The sequence below is a fragment of the Choloepus didactylus genome, chromosome 2 (genome assembly GCF_015220235.1).
Source record: "Choloepus didactylus isolate mChoDid1 chromosome 2, mChoDid1.pri, whole genome shotgun sequence".
In the NCBI taxonomy this organism is placed as follows: Eukaryota; Metazoa; Chordata; class Mammalia; order Pilosa; family Megalonychidae; genus Choloepus; species Choloepus didactylus.
The window spans coordinates 21,430,661-21,449,998 of NC_051308.1; the positions used below are offsets into that span (position 1 = coordinate 21,430,661).

The following is a 19,338-nucleotide window of genomic DNA, read 5'->3' on the forward strand; positions in this document are numbered from 1 at the left end:
AAAAGTAGATATTTAGAGAGAAACCATTTTGTTCTTTGCTTTTTTCTTTAGTGGCATAAAATAAATCAGAACATCTTTGTCCATAAGTGGAAAGGCTTTGTTCTTCTAGAAATCACTCCTGTGCTAGATAAAGTCACAGTGCCTCTGCAGGCCATGAGCTGCACAACCATGGTGCCCTTTGAGAGCAACCAAGGACACACTGCAGTGCAAGCTGATACCTCCTTCCCCTCTTGACTCATTTTGATGTTCTAGTCCCTGTGGCTTCAGCACAGCCCAAAGGACTGTCTTCCAGGTCAGATAGTTGGCTTAATTTACAGGTACATTGTCATTTATAAATAATGCTCTCTGGAGGGCTGACCAATTAAACAAAGGGAGAATAATGTTAGAGACAATTTCTCTCTGTTTAGAAATCTGTTGGCTGGCAAGAGTCTTACTAATACTTATCGTGGTTATCAGAGAATGATGATGATGCTTGCAGGGGCAATGATTAACAATAGCCTGCGATAACATGACAGTTCTCTCACTTTCAGATCTTTAAAAACAAACAAACAAAAATCATACCTGTTCATTTGAGCTAATTTTCCTCATATCACCTCCGAAAATTAATCTTTGTTTTCACTTTTAATAGTGAACTGGATTATCATGATGCTGTGAATGTCAATGATCGGTGCCAGAAAATTTGTGACCAGTGGGACAGATTGGGAACGCTTACTCAGAAAAGGAGAGAAGCCTTGGAGGTTAAGTCTTTACACACCTGTTGACATGAAATCTTTTAATAGAGGTTCTTTAATTAAGTCACTGTTATTAAATTTCTGGTCTTCTATGGCATTATGTATATAAAACTAAACAGATTGTCTAGTGAAAGGAGCCTCTAATGAAAATGGGGGAAAGAAGAGAATGGAAAGTTGGTAAGCTTTGTGCTATAATTTATCCATACAACAGTGAAGCATGCTTTTTATAAAAAAAATTCCAAGGGTAATGAGATTATGGTATAAACCCATTTTGTATCAAATAGTAATTACAGTGAATTTCCAAAAGTCCTTATATAAGAGTAAATTGAGGTGTGACTGAGTCAGGAAATCAGGAAGAAACTAACTTTAGATGTGCAAGGGGAAAATGGCAACAAATGTTGAAGCAAGGAAAAATTGATATGAAACAGAATCAGGTTGAATGCAGTCTTCTCCAAGTAGAAGACTTGGATATATAGCAGTAAGTAGCTGGTATTTTAACTGTAGCTAATTATCTCTCATCACTGAAGACTCATAGAACATCCATATAAAGAAAGAAATGTTGAGAAAGATAACCAGGCATGTAACAGAGACAGCTCAAATATTTTAGAACAGGAGAAAAATTGAAAGTAAGTGTGGAAGATTTATAGATACAAATGCTTTCCCTTTCTGCTTTCCATCACCTTTGCCATATAAAATAAGCACAGTATTATTCTCTATTGCTTGAAGCCTTGTGATTTCATATGCCCAGAAAGACAAGAGAGAATCTGTGTTAAATCCTGAAAGATGCTTTAAGAGCATTAAACTGTAGTTCCTTCTGTCTTTACTAAGTAGGTGATTTTGGGGGTGGAGGGGGCATACTTCTCTGCACACTGTTAACTATAAAATGAGGAAAATACTTTGAATTTTCTGTTATCTAGCACAGTTAAGGAATCAGATCCTCTAATTTATAAAGTACTGCTTTATTTGAAAGCAAGTTACTATATATAACATATATGGATTCTGAGTTTTCAAAACAGTAGTGTATAGTAGAGTACTTTCAATGTTTTAAAAATAAGGCTACACTGGATGTTATTAAATCCTTCTTTGATTCAGAAGACACTTAAGAGACCTACAGGGCCTCAGCCTAATCATTTGAGCATTTGTTAATCTTGTGTATACATATGTATGTTAATGAGAAAGTTGTGTTTAACCAAATGCCGGATAATAGTTTATTGTTCTGAAATACATATTGACATTTTCAAATAATTTTTAATATTTAGTCTATGATAACGCTTCCTTCTATTTAATCATCAGAGAACTGAGAAATTGCTAGAAACCATTGATCAGCTTCACCTGGAGTTTGCCAAGAGAGCTGCTCCTTTCAACAATTGGATGGAAGGAGCTATGGAGGATCTGCAAGACATGTTTATTGTTCATAGCATTGAGGAAATTCAGGTAATTGACTCTAACTCTGCACTCTTACTGCATTAGAAATGAATTGTAATTTAAACTTGGAGCTCTGTTCATTTGTATTTCTGTTTTTTACTAAGAAAATGTGACAACAAAGCCCAGATTACCCTTTGAACCTTAGATTAAAATGTGTTTTACTGCTATTTGCTGCACCCAATTAAGTAACAGCGAACACATCTAAAAGGTTCAGTTCTTTAATTTAAATAATTGCTGTATCATTAAGCAAAATATAAATGCATATACTCTTGGTGTTCTTCCTGGAAAGATACGAGTTTAATGGCTGTTGAATTAACTACTTTTCAAAATGCAGGCATATTGCTGTTTATTAAGATATAAGAGTTTCTCCGGATCATAAATCTTTGCAAATTAGCACCTTCTGCCTCTCACCAGTCCAAAATGTCCCGCTTATAATTTCTTCTGGAACTTTAACATTGTAAACAGGCCTTCTAAATGGTCATGTTAGGGAGAAGAGTTACTGCTGTCAAACAGCCAGGACCCAGTTTTAGAGACCATTGTACAGTGAATTAGATGTATAATAGAATATAAAGAGAAAAGACTTCATATCCTTTTTTCTCTAAAATAGATGTCATCAAACGGAATAAAAATTACTGAAGGTTGGGATTTGAACCCATAACTGTCTGCATGTAAGGGGAAGGAAATTACTTCCTTGAACATTGCAGTTGTTTTGCAGTCCAAACAAGGTTTCAATGGTATTTCTTACATGAACTCTTAAGAACAGATTAACAGCCTAAAATCTTTTATCTTGGAATAAGGGAGACTTCTGAGTATGCCTTGAAAGCCACACTCAACGCACCAGGTTTTTCCTTTGTTTGTTGAAAGATCTGTCGGCAGCTGATTTGTTGCAGCCCTGAAGTGAGCATTAGCTTCTCACTTGAAGGTGGTTCACATTGGCAGTGAGGTCTTTCTGCAGCTGAACTTAAAGGGCTGCTGTCTTATACAGTAGGGCTAAAGTATACGTTTGATAAATGCAGGTTTTATAGAGCCTAGAGGGAAAGAGTTGGTTTCTGTGGCCTTTTCTTTTTGAGGAGTGGGGGTGTACTTCCTTGTTGTCTTTAGGTATAACGACAGCAAATGTTATGTTCTTTTGTAGCACTACAAATATAAATTGACAATTAGAAAGGGCAGCTAAGTTAAGTTCTGCTTGTCATTGGAGAGTAAGATATAAACAGTAGCCGGAGATCAAAAGTAATAAAAGCAAACATGGTTTAAAAAAAAAAAAGAAAAGAAAAGAAGACTCTGGATCAGCTATAGTTAAGTGGCTGTTAGGCTGTTGAATAGTCCCTGTGTTATCTTTTATCCATTTTTCAAGGAATTTGACTTCGGTATACCAAATAGCTTTTCTACAACATCCAGAATTTGTTTGCCTCCAAAGATTTCTGAAATTATGAAGCTATCTACTTGTGTACAGAAGGGAATACTGAAGCCTGTAAAATTACACTAAATAAGATCAGTTTTTCTCTACCTCTATCTCTGGATTAGAGTCTAATCACTGCCCACGAGCAGTTCAAGGCAACATTGCCGGAGGCTGATGGTGAAAGGCAGTCCATCATGGCTATCCAGAATGAGGTGGAGAAGGTGATTCAGAGCTACAACATCAGAATCAGCTCAAGCAATCCGTATAGCACTGTCACCATGGATGAACTCCGGGCCAAGTGGGACAAGGTGGGTGATTTGAGGATTGGTTATAGGGTGATGGGGCCATTTCTTAAAGCCTAAGTTGAGAGAAGAGGTTTAACCTTGGAGGATTAAAGTGACCCTCTGGTCTTGTATCATGATCAGCCTTTTCATTTATCCAAATGTATTTCTAATTTCACAGGCAAAATGTGTTAAACTTTTAAATGCCATTCAGCAGTTTCTGCAGTTTGTAGAGAAAGCAAGTAGAGATTATTTTTCTTAAGAAAAACCTTACAAATGTTTGCAAAACAGGACAGGTTATGATAATACTATAAGGGAAACTGTTTTTAAAACCCCAATTGAAAATTTGTTGGAATCAGTACTTCATTAAAGAATGTTACAAGATATTGGATGGACAATATCCCAAATGTGCATGAATTTTAAATGTGGAAAAAATGTTTAGAAAACCATACTGTACCTGAGGGACTAAACTATTCCTACTAATTTGCTGCCTTTTAAATTTTGTGAACCATCCACACATTTGATTTTATTCAAAATGGGATAATTCTGGAGTAATTTATTTTCATGGGTTTACATTTTAGCACAGTCATCTCAATATGCTACTACATAGTCTATAAGAAATGTCTACCCTGTGGATTTGAGGTGGCTTACTATAAAAACCCACATGCAGCAAGCTAATTATAAACAATGAAGAAGAGAAATTTTAAAAAAATGATATGGGAACAAAGAGAGCATTCTTCTGAGAGACAGTACTGAGTTACTGTATTTGAGCTTTAAATTTAGCTCTGGTCTTCCCAGCAGCCAAAGTGAAAAGGGAAACATATTGAGCTAAGTCTTTTTATTGAAAAAAGGGAAACATATCAATTCTTAAAGTGAGACAAACTTTTCTCCTGAGTTATAAAACAACTTGGTCATGTATTTTTGTAAAATATACACTGAATAATGTCTTTAGCAGGAGTTTTGCAGAAAACACAAAAAGATTTCTGAAGTAGCTCTTTTGTTTGTTGATTCAAAGAGAAATTAGTTAAAATGTAACTCACAGGGCACATTTCTAAATTGAATGGAAAACATGTAGGCCAGGTACAGTCCTTTCCAGTGGTCCAATATTGTGTAGGAATTCAACTCATAAAAGATAGCAGAGGTTCCTAATTTTTTTGTATCATGGATCATTTCTGATATTAATGGTTGAAAATGCATAAAAATATCTGAGATTACAAAGGAAGCAAATTATATTGAAATGTAGTTATTAAAATATTTAAAAAGTTGGAATATAATTTATGTGCTAATTTATTAACACATTTAAAAAGATCTGACAGCAGTTCTCATAATATCATAATTTTGAAGTAGTGATGAGTATACATGATAAATTGAGATTCAGGCAATAACTGTAATGTTATATGAGAATGTGATTTTTATTGTGATAGAAACACAGTTAACTGCTCAGTACAACTAGATTTGCTTTCCATGTCCATAAGTGAAGGAAATGTTAAATTTCAATAAGAGATAGAGAAAATAAAGATGTCATTTTCCCTCATCCAAGTTAAGAAATTCTCTGCACTTTGGATCCAGTCAGGTGCTGCAGGCTGAGAGCCCCTGGCTGGAGGGAGGAATAGCATCCCAAATGCCGGCTCTTAAATATTCTTCATCTTATTCAGTCTTTCAGCAGGCACTAGGTGGCACTAGATTGATTGCACTCTCACTCTAGTTCATAGAGTAGGGACACTTGGTGAATTTGAAACAAGATTCATCTGCTTTAGATGCTGGATTCTCAGACAGCAAAATGGACATTCTGGAATGAGCAATGAAGAGCCCAATGTGTAGGCCTTCATAATGTATGTGAAGTGCGTGGCTCACAGAGCAGGCTCTCCAAGAATGTTAGTCTCCTCCTCCAGCCTTCTTCTTCCTTGTCCTCCATTTTCATCTCTTTCTTCTTTTTCCCCTGTATCCTCCTTTTGCTTTTGCCATTTCTTCTCTTCCTCTCTCCTTTCACCCCCTCATCCCTTTTCTCCCCATCTCCTCATCTCCACCCCACTCCACCCCCACCCCTTCCCTCCCTCCCTCCTTCCCTCTCTGCTACCCTTGGACTGTTACCTCATATCGTGGACATTCCTGTTGGACTAAAGCCAGTATCTAATCCCAGTTGTTTTGTGGCCCTGACAGGTGAAGCAGCTTGTGCCAGTTCGGGATCAGTCCCTGCAAGAGGAGTTGGCTCGCCAGCATGCTAATGAGCGCCTGCGGCGCCAATTTGCTGCACAGGCTAATGCCATTGGGCCCTGGATCCAGAACAAGATGGAGGTAGGTCAGCACTCTTCACAGAGCTTTTTAAAAGCCTTGAAATAAGTCCATTAGCTGACACAGTCATCGCAGATATGAAACACCCTATGTGATAGTTTCTGGTAACCCTGCTCAGTGCTATAAAAACACCTTTCCATTTTCACTCTGGTTTTTACTCTCTCCAATCCCTGGGCTTTTGTAGACTATGTGTATATAGGGAACTCAGTACTTCATAGTGTATGAAGGGGTCCACTGGAGGAGGAGGAGGATGTTCTTGCTACAGTATGTTTATTTTGCAATCTTGATTTTTTTTGGCCTGTACAAGACCTAGGTTTGAAACCACTCCATCACTAAGGGGGATGTGAAGAATTACACATACTCTGCATTTTGAGAACATTTAAGGAAAGGTGGTCTTCGAACAACACTAATTTCTGGGTTTATCCTATCACCAAGAACAGCCAAGAGGCATTTATTGGTCCACCTATTTCTTTTAGTGATAGCATGTTTACTTTTCCCTTAAAGTGGAAAACATCTGAAAAATAAAAGAAATTCTCCTGATGGAGAAAGCATCCAGTGGTCTTAAATCTCTCTTGCAACTCTAGTCATGCAGCACATCCCCCAGCCACCTCCACAGCAGGGCATGTACAGTTAAGGGGGATTTTAATCCTCACTGCAGTGAGGTGGAAATGACTCATTTCTTACCCCTCATGCTTTTCTCTTTTGGATCTTGGTTGACTTTTTTTTTTTTCCCATTCTGTGGGCTCACTAGAACTAGAGTTTATTTCATTCTGTAACACCACCTCCGTTGCCCACTTCATCTGAGGAAATCAAGCGACTTTGGCTGCTGCCTGGTGCCCGCTTAGTATCTGAAGTTAAATAAGGAATGATAACTTCTATAAAGTTATCTTAGAGGTTGACTAACTTCATTTTTCTCCCTGTTTTTGTGTGTTCCTTTTCATCTATCAGGAGATTGCCCGTAGCTCAATACAGATCACAGGAGCCCTGGAAGACCAGATGAATCAGCTGAAACAATATGAGCAAAACATCATTAACTACAAGAACAACATTGACAAGCTGGAAGGAGACCATCAGCTCATCCAGGAGGCTCTGGTCTTTGACAACAAGCACACTAATTACACTATGGAGGTACAGCAGCCAGACTAGCTTTTATTCTTTTGTTTCTAATTGTGACCATTTCACCTTTTAGTATGCTTTCTTTCACACACTTGTCTCTATTGTTTCCTAAGTTCTACAAGTATAAAAGTTAGGGATCTTTAAGCCCATTCCTCTCAATATATATGCAGAAGCTTTGTGAATTATATCAAGCACCATATAAATGGTAATTAGCACCAGCAGCAACATTGTTAGTCTTGTCACCACAATGAATTGATTATACTTTTACAGAGCAAGTACTACAAACTGGACTGCTTCATTTCCTCCAATTTTGCCCAATTTGATCTCCTTTGGATCCAGCAGATATAATTCAAGACCCATTCTACTACTTGGTAAATGGAGGATATTTTAGTGACAAATGGAATATACATTGTATATTTAATCCAGTGCCAGTCATCACTGATAGAACCCAGTTCTTACTTCTGAGTACTTCCTACTACAGAATCTTGCAAAAAGTAGAACAATAGAATAAAAAACCGTAGAGGAGTCTATCGTAAGCTCATCCCTTTGGATTGACTCTTTTGTTATGAAAATGAATAGACGAGATTGATGTTCTAGAAAAACTTGGAGTTGCTCATTTCCTTTTCTTCCTTGGTAGCACATTCGTGTCGGATGGGAGTTGCTGCTGACAACCATCGCCAGAACCATCAACGAGGTGGAGACCCAGATCCTCACGAGAGATGCCAAGGGCATCACCCAGGAACAAATGAATGAGTTCAGAGCTTCTTTCAACCACTTTGATAGGGTACAGTCATGTTTCTGTTATTTCAAAGGCAATACTGGGAATATTAAAAAATTGTATGAAATAATATTCATACTATCATTTTAAGTCTTAATGCCTTAAAAAGTTTACAAGGAAACAGAATGATTAGGGCCAAAGGAAAATGGTATTAAAATGAAGTGTTAATTTTAAAGCTCTGATGTTGCTTGAGGTGACCTGAAATTTGTTTGCCATTTTATGCATATCACTTAATGAACGCATTTATAGTTGATATCAAAGCTAGATTTGTTCTAAGTGAAAGTGTATCCTAACAAACTGTGGTTATTGGATTTAAGTCTTTCTAAAGGTTTAAATATAAAACTCTGATGCACTTTTCTTAAGTAACGATTTTAGGTAAAGCATCTGATGAAAATTTAACCTACTCTTTCAACATATAAAACTTAAATTTCTTTTTTAATTAACAAAATTGAGTCATGATATGTGTTAAAGAAAATGCACCAACAAAATTTTGGTAAATTTCACAGTAAATATGTATAAAAACTAAGTGCTGCTTTTCAAATATTATCTAGCAGTTTGATTTGAATAATATTGAGTAAAACCACTTTATAAGAAAATTCCCCATTTACTAATCATAAAGCTAACAGTTACTTTTAAGTCCACATTCTAATTTTTAAAGATTACTAAAAATGGACATTCTGTTTCTTAGTACAAGAATATGTTTATGGTTTGAAAATATCTGTAAATGGTTCCTCAGAGGCTTCCTGACTAAGACAGCCAGATTTGGGACTATTAAAGAATTCAGACAGTGGACTTCTCAGGGAGAAAACTGGTGCATAATTAAAATTATATACAAAGATAGATATTGAAGTTAGCATGGCTTCCACACAACTTATTATGTAGAAACATGCTATAATCTCTCACTTGACTTCAATTATTGAAGTTCAAGTCATTTTTCTCCTGTGGAGGGAAGTAATTGATCATCATCCCTGCATAAATCCATCTAGACTTGTTGGAAGATGTCTCTCACTCATTTTAGCCATCTTGTAGAAAACCACATTGATTCAAATCTAGGGTGATGAAACTTTCTTTTGCAACAAAAATCCAGAGGAGGACTATGCAGAACTTGCCAAGGTTAAATGTTTCTTTAAATTAAGCATTAAAGTACTGTGTGTCTTGGGAAAGAAACAAAGTAGCAATAGTGGGGAAGATGTCAGGGTAACTGATCCACTTCATTTCATATTCTCAAAAAATAGTAAAGATAAGAATGGGAAGGGGCACAAGGATGTGAATGTAGGGATTGTTACATAGGCGTCAGAGTTACTGAAGTATTCGAGCTTCGGTGTCACATGGTCAGAGCTGTGCTTCAGAAAAATATGCTTGGCAGTGGAGGATTGGAGAAGGGGTGAAGGAGGAAAGGGGAGTGAGCAAAGGGGTCAGACAGGATGCTCTCATATCAGTTAAAGAAGAGGAACATAACTTCTGGAATGAGGTATGAGGGCTGTGGGAATGAAGAATAGAGGACAGACCACTAATTAATTGTAATAGGAATCTGACAGAATTTAACAGGATTTAGGGGCTGAGAGGGAAACATGAAAAATGACATGGAAATCCCAAGCTGGGAGAACACTGGAGAAGGCTTAGTAAATTGGAGTGCTCATGAGCCACTGTAGCAAAGAGACCCCTGGATGGTGAGAACTATAGTTCTAATGCTTAGGGCTGTAGCCTGTGGGAGTGATCATTGGCAAGAGAGAGCCTGAGAGTGAGGGGCCCGAGTCCTAGGGAATTACTGCATTTAAAGGAGACATAAGAGCAAGAGAAGGAATATCAAGGGAAGTCAGTGGAGAATAGAGTGTCAGTCAAGTAGGGAAGCCACCCACTTTATGAATGTTGCTGAGAGGGCAGGGGGTAGTGAATAAGGACTAAGCACATAGGTATGACAGGAGACAGAGTTTATGTTCATAGAGAAGAGACCTTCTGACATTAGCCTTAGATTGGCTGTTTCATTGGCAAAGGAAAACAACAGAAAATACCTTCTATTTAATAACTGACGACTAATAAAAGTGTCTTCTCATCTTCAAATTTATATCAATGCCTGAACCTTAGCCATCCTTCCAAACCCTCAAGAAAATCTTCAGCGCAGCTATACCCTTCCCACCAAATTTAGGACTTTGCGTTAACACTTCTGTTTCAATAGAGTTTGGGTTACTGTGTGTCCTGACCTGGCCTTTTCTCAGCTCTGAAAGCTAGTGTCCATTCGGGCCTTCTTGCACACTGGTTTGTATAGGCCTTCATTTGATTTCAGATGAGGCTGAGTTTGCCACACTGAGGGGGTCACTCTATACTGCTCCAAGGGCCTGAGAGAATTTGAGGAATAACCTTCCAGTTGTTTGTGTTCTAGGAATGCTGTCATCTTTGGGGGAATTTTACAAATGATGACAACTCAAGGCCGTGAGAGCATTATAATTTCTCAGAACATTTTTGATAGGTTCTGTTATCAACACTGTATATGTTGCTACTTTTTTTTTCCTTGAATGTATGGTCTCCTTTCATTTTTGTCTGGTCTTTACCACCACCACCCTCTTTTTTTCCTTTTAAAGAAATAATTTGGTAACAACCCCGTGTTGGTTCCATCCCTCCTACAAGTAGTCATCGGTGACCTTTATGATCTCCTTGGCAGAACTCTAAGATACCCTCCTCTTACTGAATTTTGTTCATAGTAATTTTGTCACTTTACCAAGTAGTATTGTCATCTTACCTCTCATTTTCACCTTCTCTGCTCTATGTATTTGTCAACAGAGGAAGAATGGCCTGATGGATCATGAAGATTTCAGAGCTTGCCTGATTTCCATGGGATATGATCTGGTATGACAGAAATTGAAATTTTATTAAGATCTGATATTTTATTGAGATTGGATTTATAAGAGATAAATAGCATAAAGATCTTTTTATAGTGTATAGCACATTTGGGATTGGTTAGTTTTCATTTGATAAGAAAATTTTTTCTAAAGATTTGCCTGCTAGTATATAAAAATGACTTCACAGAGTTAACATGTATTTTTATTCAGTAATTGGTCAGATTTTTTCAGTGAAGGAAGAGAGAACATAAGCCTTCCTGATCATTTCTTTTTTTAATAGCTTTATTGAGATCCTATTCACACACCATACAATTCATCCCATTAAAGTGCACAATTTAATGGATTTTAGTATCCTGATGATTTTTTAAAAACTTCTTATTTTGAAATAATTTCACACTTACAGGACAGTTGCAAAAAATGCAAAACCCATACAGAGAACCCCAGCATATACCCCCACCCAGAGAGTCAAAGCCACCAACTTTCAACATTTCACTACCTTTCCCATCTCATTCTATATATCTATCTTTGTATTCCCCTATCCATCTAGCTAGCTAGCTGGATATATTCTAAAGATTTGAGAGTAGGTTGTATAATCATTTTCCTTTAACACTTAATATTTCCATGTACATTTTTGAGAGTAAAGATAATCACTTATGTAACCACTGGTGATTGTTTGTTTTTTTCTTCTAATATTTTAGTAGGTAAAAAGTTTTTAGTAATAAATCAACTAAGAAAAATTTACATTTCCCTGTGGGCTTTGATGGTCCTACTATACTCAACACTTCTCCGCTATGCACTAATGCATATTTTGAACTTAAGTGGCTTTGACCTCTTTCAGACCTTTAAAACAAAGTCTTAGTGCCATCTTCTAAACTGTCTTCTTCTATTTAGCAATATCATTCTTCTCATTTGTAGTCTGATGAAAGGCCCATCTCTGTCTTTGAATTACTCTTCCATAATTATGCTGAGGTCTGGGCAGCATGGGTCTCAGAGAGGAAAGAATTCTGACAGGAGTTCCAGCTTAATGCTACAGCAACTTTAAAAATTGTTTGATGGCAGTAAACCTGTGTCACCCAGAAGGGGAATCTTTTCCAAAGACTGAAGGGAAGCTGGGAATATTTAAATTTTCAAACAAAAGGAACTTACAGGTCAATAGATCAAAAAAATTTCAGAACCACACTGTTGAGCATTGTTAATTGTTGAAGTAAATGCTTCTTTGTAACCTTACCTCAGGGTGAAGCTGAATTTGCCCGCATTATGACCCTGGTTGATCCCAACGGACAGGGCACAGTCACCTTCCAGTCCTTCATTGACTTCATGACGAGAGAGACTGCTGACACCGACACTGCTGAGCAGGTCATCGCCTCCTTCCGAATCCTAGCTTCAGATAAGGTCTGCATTTACTGGTTTTTCTTCTGTTTTGAAAGCAACAGTCTACTGCATCATCCAAACAAAACAGAAATAGCATTGCAAATAAAAACCATTTTCAAACTAGTGCACTTTGTACAGTCTCAGCACTGAATTCAGAAAGTGACCCATAAACATAACAGCCATGTACCCAGAACAGAAAAAACATTCTGTTCCTGGCATTTGTACTTGAGCCTCACATTGAATTTTACAGAAGGAACCAATAGAGTATGTTGGGTAGTTTTTCCTTCTGATTTACTGGCTCAACTCCATTTTACATTCTGGGTTGGTAGATTTGACTCAGAAGGAAGAAACCACACAATTCATATGATATGGAGCTGGGACCTTCTCTTAAGGACCAGTGATCCTGGCATGCCCAGCCTCTGGAATGAAGTTAAATATAGCCATTCAGTCATTAAAAATCTGGTAATCTCTTCATTACACATAGCCTAGAAATTAACTAGGAGTTCAGTTGCAATTTCAGAAGTTTTGAATTTCACTTCCAGAAGAGTAACAGCATCTCAGTATGTATAAATTCACTTTGGGACATGATTCTTTTATCCTGAGTTCTAGCTGAGAGGGAAAAGAAAATTACCACAAAGAAGTTAGGATACTAGGAAGTTAGGATGCATCAGCTGAGCCATAGTCATAACTCTAAAAAAATCAGACAGGTTAAGCTATCTCAACAATAATTAAAAGTTTATTTTAAATTGAATCATTTATCATGGGGTTGGAGGCAGAGCCGAGAGAGGCCAACTGATTTAAAAGTTAAATAATCGTGGCTCATCCAAGCCCTTGAAAAATCCCTACTTTACAAATTGTAATATGGTATTTGCAATTTAATTATTTTGACTCTTCTTACAAGCCAGTTTGTTTTACCAGAAGTGTCCTATTTCCTATTGGACATTTGACATTTAAAAAAAAATGGTCCCTTGTTAAATGTCAGTTTTATTTTGTCTTAGGAGAGAAATTTTCTCAAGTAGCAATGTATTTCTAGTTTTTAAATAAACTCAATAGGAAAACAATTTCATTTTCTAAAAGCATATAGCACATCCATTAAAAAAAAAAGTCATGTGAAGTTAAATATCCCTGTTTTTTCATCAGTGTCTGATTTTTGTCCCTATCTCTTTACCTTTCTGGTATGAATTTTAGATCACAGTATTTTTAAACTCACATTATGGCTCAGTTTGAGAAATATTGCTGATAAAGCTACATTTGCCTTTATGAACTATATTAAATTTCTTCCTGGCAAAAAAGGTGAATGTAGATACACTCCTACAACTAAAACTCAGCTTTTTGTTGGTTGTCTGGTACTATGCTCATTGGACTCCCTACCTTTAATCCTTTTTTTTTTTTTTTTGAATTCAGATGTATTTTTATAAAGACACATTGTCACGGATTATTTGTTGCCGAAGGTTACACTTTATGTTTGAGAATGCTATTTTACTGATGCAATTGTTATAGTACAAATATTATAGTACAGTTACAATCTTTTTTTTTCTTTTTTTTCTTTTTAATTTTTATTGGGATTGTTCAGATACCACACAATTATCCAAAGATCCAAAGTATACAATCAGTTGCCCCTGGTACCCTCACACAGCTGTGCATCCATCACTGCACTTAATTTTTGTTCAATTTTTTAGAAGCTTTTCATTACTCCAGACAAGAAATAAAGTGAAAGATGAAAAAAGAAAAAAAAAACAAAAAAAGAAAGTCGAATCTTCCCATATCCCTAACCAATCCCCTCAGTTGTTGACTCATAGTGTTGGTATAGTACATTTGTTACTGTTTATGAAAGAATGTTGAAATACTCCTAACTGTAGTATATAGTTTGTAATAGGTATACATTTCTTCCCTATATGCCTCTCTATTATTAACTTCTAGTTGTATTGTCATACATTTGTTCTGGTTCATGGAAGAGTTTTCTAATATTTGCACAATTAATCATGGACATTGTCCACCATAGAATTCAGTTTTATACATTCCTAACTTTTGACCTCCAGCTTTCCTTCTGGTGATATATATGACTCTGAGCTCCCCCTTTCCACCTCATTCACGCACTATTAGTTATTCTCACATCTTTCTACTGACACCTCTGTTCATTTCCAAACATTTAAGTTCATCCTAGTTGAACCTTCTCCTCATATTAAGCAACCGCTCCCCATTCTTAAGCCTCGTCCTATATTTTGGTACCTTATATTTCATGTCTATGAGTTTACATATTATAATTAGTTCCTATCAGTGAGACCCTGCAATATTTGTCCTTATGTGTCTGGCTTATTTCACTCAGTATATTGCCCTCGAGGTTTTGTCATCGACCCATTTTTTTTAATATGGTTTTGTTCACTCACCATACATTCCATCCTAAGTAAACAATCGATGGTTCTCTGTATGGTCACATATTTATGTGTTCACCACCTTCACCACTATCTATATAAGGGCATCTGCATTTCTTCCACAAGGCAGGAGGGAGAGTCAAAGAAGGTAGAAAGGCAAAAGAAAGAGGGAAAAAAAATGACAGCTAGGAAGTAGCAAAAGGAAAAGTAACCTTAAATCAAAGTAGAGTAAAGAGTCAGACAACACCACCAATGTCAAGTGTCTAACATGCCTCCCCATCCCCGCCTGTTATCTGCATTTACCTTAGTATATCACCTTTGTTACATTAAAGGAAGCATAATACAATGATTCTGTTAGTTACAGTCTCTAGTGTACATTGATTTTATCCCTCCCCCAATACCTCACCATTTTTAACACCTCGCAAGGTTGACATTTGCTTGTTCTTCCTCATAAAAGAACATATTTGTACATTTTATCACAATTGTTGAACACTCTAGATTTCACCAAGTTACACAGTCCCATTCTTTATCTTTCCTCCTTTCTTCTGGTGTCTCACATGCTCTCTACCTTCCTCTCTCAACCATATTCATAGTTACCTTTGTTCAGTGTACTTACATTGCTGTGCTACCATCTCCCAAAATTGTGTTCCAAACCACGCACTCCTGTCTTCTATCACCCTGTAGTGCTCCCTTTAGTATTTCCTGTAGAGCGGGTGTCTTGTTCACAAAGTCTCTCATTGTCTGTTTGTTGGAAAAAATTTTGAGCTCTCCCTCATATTTGAAGGACAGCTTTGCTGGATATAGGATTCTTGGTTGGCAGTTTTTCTCTTTCAGTATCTTAAATATATCACACCACTTCCTTCTTGCCTCCATGGTTTCTTCTGAGAGATCTGCACATAGTCTTATTAAGCTTCCTTTATATGTGATGGATTGCTTTTCTCTTGCTGCTTTCGGGATTCTCTCTTTGTCTTTGACGTTTGATAATCTGATTATTAAGTGTCTTGGTGTAGGCCTATTCAGATCTAGTCTGTTTGGAGTACTCTCACTTCTTGGATCTGTAATTTTATGTCTTTCATAAGATATGGGAAATTTTCATTGATTATTTCCTCTATTATTGCCTCTGCCCCTTTTCCCTTCTCTTCTCCTTCTGGGACACCAATTATACATACATTCTTGTACTTTGTTTCATCCTTAAGTTCCCAGAGACGTTGCTCATATTTTTTCATTCTTTTCTCCATCTTCCCCTTTGCGTGTAGGCTTTCAGGTGTTTTGTTCTCCAGTTCTTGAGTGTTTTCTTCTGCCTCTTGAGATCTGCTATTGTATGTTTCCATTGTGTCTTTCATCTCTTGTGTTGTGCCTTTCATTTCCATAGATTCTACTAGTTGTTTTTTTGAACTTTCGATTTCTGCCTTATGTATGCCCAGTGTTTTCTTTACAGCCTCTATCTCTTCTGCGAAATCTTCTCTAAACTTTTTGAATTGATTTCGCATTGGTTGTTTAAATTCCTGTATCTCAGTTGAAGTGTACATTTGTTCCTTTGACTGGGCCATAGGTTCATTTTTCTTAGTGTAGGTTGTATTTTTCTGTTGTCTAGGCATCTGACTTCCTAGGCTACCCCCAGACGAGAACAGGCTCAGGTCACAGGAGGAGGAAATATTCAGTATCTGGTTTCCCTGATGGTTTTTCTTAGAGGATTGATACACCTGTGCTTTCTACGCGGCAGGTGCACCTGTCAGCCTGTCACTGCCTGTGTAAGAGGGTGTGGCCTGTGGCTCTCCTCCCCGAGGCTTTGGGGTCTGGTTCCGGAAAGGCAGGCAGTAGAGCTGGGCCCCTCCCTTTCCTCTTGGGAAGCTATGCTCCCTCCAGAGATGTCATCTGCAATATCAATAAGTTCTTTGTTTCTCTGACTCTGCTGATCAAAGTGTTTTGATTTTAAAATGGCTGAGGCTGTCTTTACTGCAAGGCACTGTGGGCTGAAAACGGCTGAGGTTTTCTCCACGGAGAGAGAAAGGGACAGAAAAGCTCCCAGGTTCACCTGTCAGTCAGAGATAGCACCCGATCCTCTGGGCTCCCTGTCCTGAGACAGATATGTCCCCCAACTCTGCCAAGGTCAGTTGTCACCAAAAGCCTCTGTCTACTTGTTGAGGATTCACTGTCTGTATTGAGCAGTTAACATTAAAACTCTCTGTTGGAGCTGGGCTGAGAGGGTGCTGCTCTCTAGCACCACGAGGCTTCTGTGAGGGAGGGGCTCTCTGCTCTCAGTGTGGTCCACAGTTTTACTTACAGATTTTATGCTGTGATCTTGGGCATTCCTCCCAATTCAGGTTGGTGGATGATGAGTGGACAGTCACGTTTGTCTCCCTGCAGTTATTCCAGGTTATTTACTAGTTTTTTGGTCATTTTTGGATTTCCAGGGGGGACTAACAGTCTTCCACTCCTCTCTATGCCACCGTTTTAGCTCCTTCTTTAATCCTTTTTTGAAAATTAAACAAATGTGAGAAATGTATAAGTATTAAACCTTTTATGTTCCCATTGTTTTCTGTGATTGATTTTGCAACACTTCTGCATTTGTTTCCAGCCCTACATCCTGGCGGAGGAGCTGCGTCGAGAGCTGCCCCCAGATCAGGCCCAGTACTGCATCAAGAGAATGCCCGCCTACTCGGGCCCAGGCAGCGTGCCCGGCGCCCTGGATTACGCCGCATTCTCGTCGGCACTCTATGGGGAGAGTGACCTGTGATTCTGAGGTTTTGTAATCGGTGATCCCATTAGAATGCAATAAAAGCAGAAGTCACAGATTGTTTCCTGGAAACTTTGACAAGCTTTATTAAGTTAAGGGGGAAAAATAACAATTTTGAAGCTCAGTAATTGCCAACAATGTAACTTGTCTGAAATGAAGTTTCTGTAAGTATATGGCATAGAGTGCTTCATAAATAGTTTTATTTCTTAATTTTTAGCTAAATTTAATGAAATTTCAGGTTTGTTTTGTTTGATTAACACAAAGTAAATTGCTTGAGCAGTATGAAGTTAGGAGGATCTAGGGAGAAAGAAAGTGAAAAATGTGAATATCCGAAATACCCAAGATTCAAGACTGGGTTGGGGGGGAATCACAAAATGGTAAATGTTTGATATTTTTAAAAAATGCTTCGTATCTAATATGCCTATGTCCTTAACCTTAGGGGAATATATTTGGGATACTAGTGTTGTTATTTTCTTGCTTATCCAAAGATTAGCTATATTTAAGTATAAATGGTACTATAGTTTCTCCAGCTGAATTTAATATTATGATATAGAACTCCCAGGGGAGAGAAACACACTACCCAAAAGATCTTTAGTACTTAAATTTTAAAAAATACTGATTATAGTCAGCTCTTTGTTATTTAGGACTACATAGTCCAATCAGGGGAATTGCACTGCCTTACTTATCCTTCAAAGGATGAGGAAACACTGAAGTCAGTTTAATTGCCAGAGAGAAAGATGAAGTTACTAGGTAAATTGAGTTTTTTAGAATTATTTATTAGAAGTTTTCATGCTTTTTACAGAGCTTGTTAGTACAGGTTTTCAAGAGATGACCCTATATATGTACTCTGTTTTTAAGTAAACAGGTTTCTATAGTAATTATTTATAACAAGACAAGTCAGTAACTTGTACCTTTATAGCTCTCCAGACAGAATTCTCCTCTATGCCTTTAGTTTTATGACCTGTTAAGGAGAAGCCAAAGGAGAACTTACATAAATGATAATTAGTAGGAAAGTTCTAATTCTCAACAACAGTAGAGGTAAGTTATTTCATTCTAGAACCTTTATATGTCTTTTGGCTGAATTCATTTTGTGCAGTATGGATTACTAGATGTTTTTAATAGCATTCAGTTTGTGCCTGCCTCTGTGACTTGACAGTGCATCCTAACAAATGCTGAGTCTGGTTCTGTTAGTATCTAAAACCATGCTCCATTCTAGAGGACAGTACATGTACACCAGCCATTGTCTTGATTTGTTGAGTGTTCATTAATTTTTCTGCTTATGCTCCCGTATGCTGTAACTCCCTCCTCTGTTTCTCCATCTTGTTGACAGCCTGTAGAGAATAAAGCAGAAATCCTTTTTATATCTGAGTCCCTAATTATCAGGAAATGGATTATAAACAAACAAAAGCAGTTACAAACAGCAATTAAAGTGTTACTAGAAAAGCAGTAATGTGCCTATTACCTACAGTCTGTTTCCTCAGATTTTTAAGCGTTCCACCAACAGCTGAAAATGTGATTTTTTTCCATTCATAACTGTCTGGTAATTTAATACTTTTACTACATTGGTCCATTTAGAACCTTTAAACTTTATAAATTTCATTTAATTTGCTTCATTATTAAGCAGTCGATAGTTGCCAAATTTCTGAAATATTTGAGTCCTTGAAATGCCAAACACTTTTGGGGTGGTGTTTAGATGAACTCTGACTGTTTTATTTCAAGCAGGTGCTATATTCCAGCCATAAACATTAAGGAAAAACTTGGAAGTTGTTCTTCCTTTGAGGATACTAAGGGGATTTATGGTGTGTTTTTAGGATGGCTAAAGGTAGCTCATCCACCTAAAATTTTAATTTCTTTTCAATATTCAAGCAAAAGAATGGATCAATACTATTTGCTAATAAATGAACAAAAGAAATAAACTCAGAAAAACATTTAATAAACATGTTTATACTCTAATTTTAGTATTTTTATTTCTGAAGCTGAACTATCAATTAAACTTAAT

The 19,338-nt window shown here is 37.2% G+C and overlaps 1 protein-coding gene across 4 annotated transcripts in view; it reads left to right on the forward strand.

Moving 5' to 3' along the window:
* The window catches only part of ACTN2 (actinin alpha 2), a 74,232-nt gene extending 54,894 nt beyond the window's left edge, over positions 1–19,338 (forward strand). For 3 of the 4 annotated variants that reach the window (XM_037821772.1, XM_037821766.1, XM_037821777.1), the window contains 9 exons: positions 629–737; positions 2,025–2,165; positions 3,681–3,863; positions 5,997–6,131; positions 7,077–7,256; positions 7,882–8,028; positions 10,801–10,866; positions 12,093–12,251; positions 17,181–19,338. In XM_037821772.1, the coding sequence (XP_037677700.1) occupies positions 629–737; positions 2,025–2,165; positions 3,681–3,863; positions 5,997–6,131; positions 7,077–7,256; positions 7,882–8,028; positions 10,801–10,866; positions 12,093–12,251; positions 17,181–17,339 (1,279 nt within the window). In that variant the 3' untranslated portion in view covers positions 17,340–19,338. The remainder of the gene's footprint in view (positions 1–628; positions 738–2,024; positions 2,166–3,680; positions 3,864–5,996; positions 6,132–7,076; positions 7,257–7,881; positions 8,029–10,800; positions 10,867–12,092; positions 12,252–17,180) is intronic. The other variant, XM_037821785.1, reaches the window with a different exon arrangement.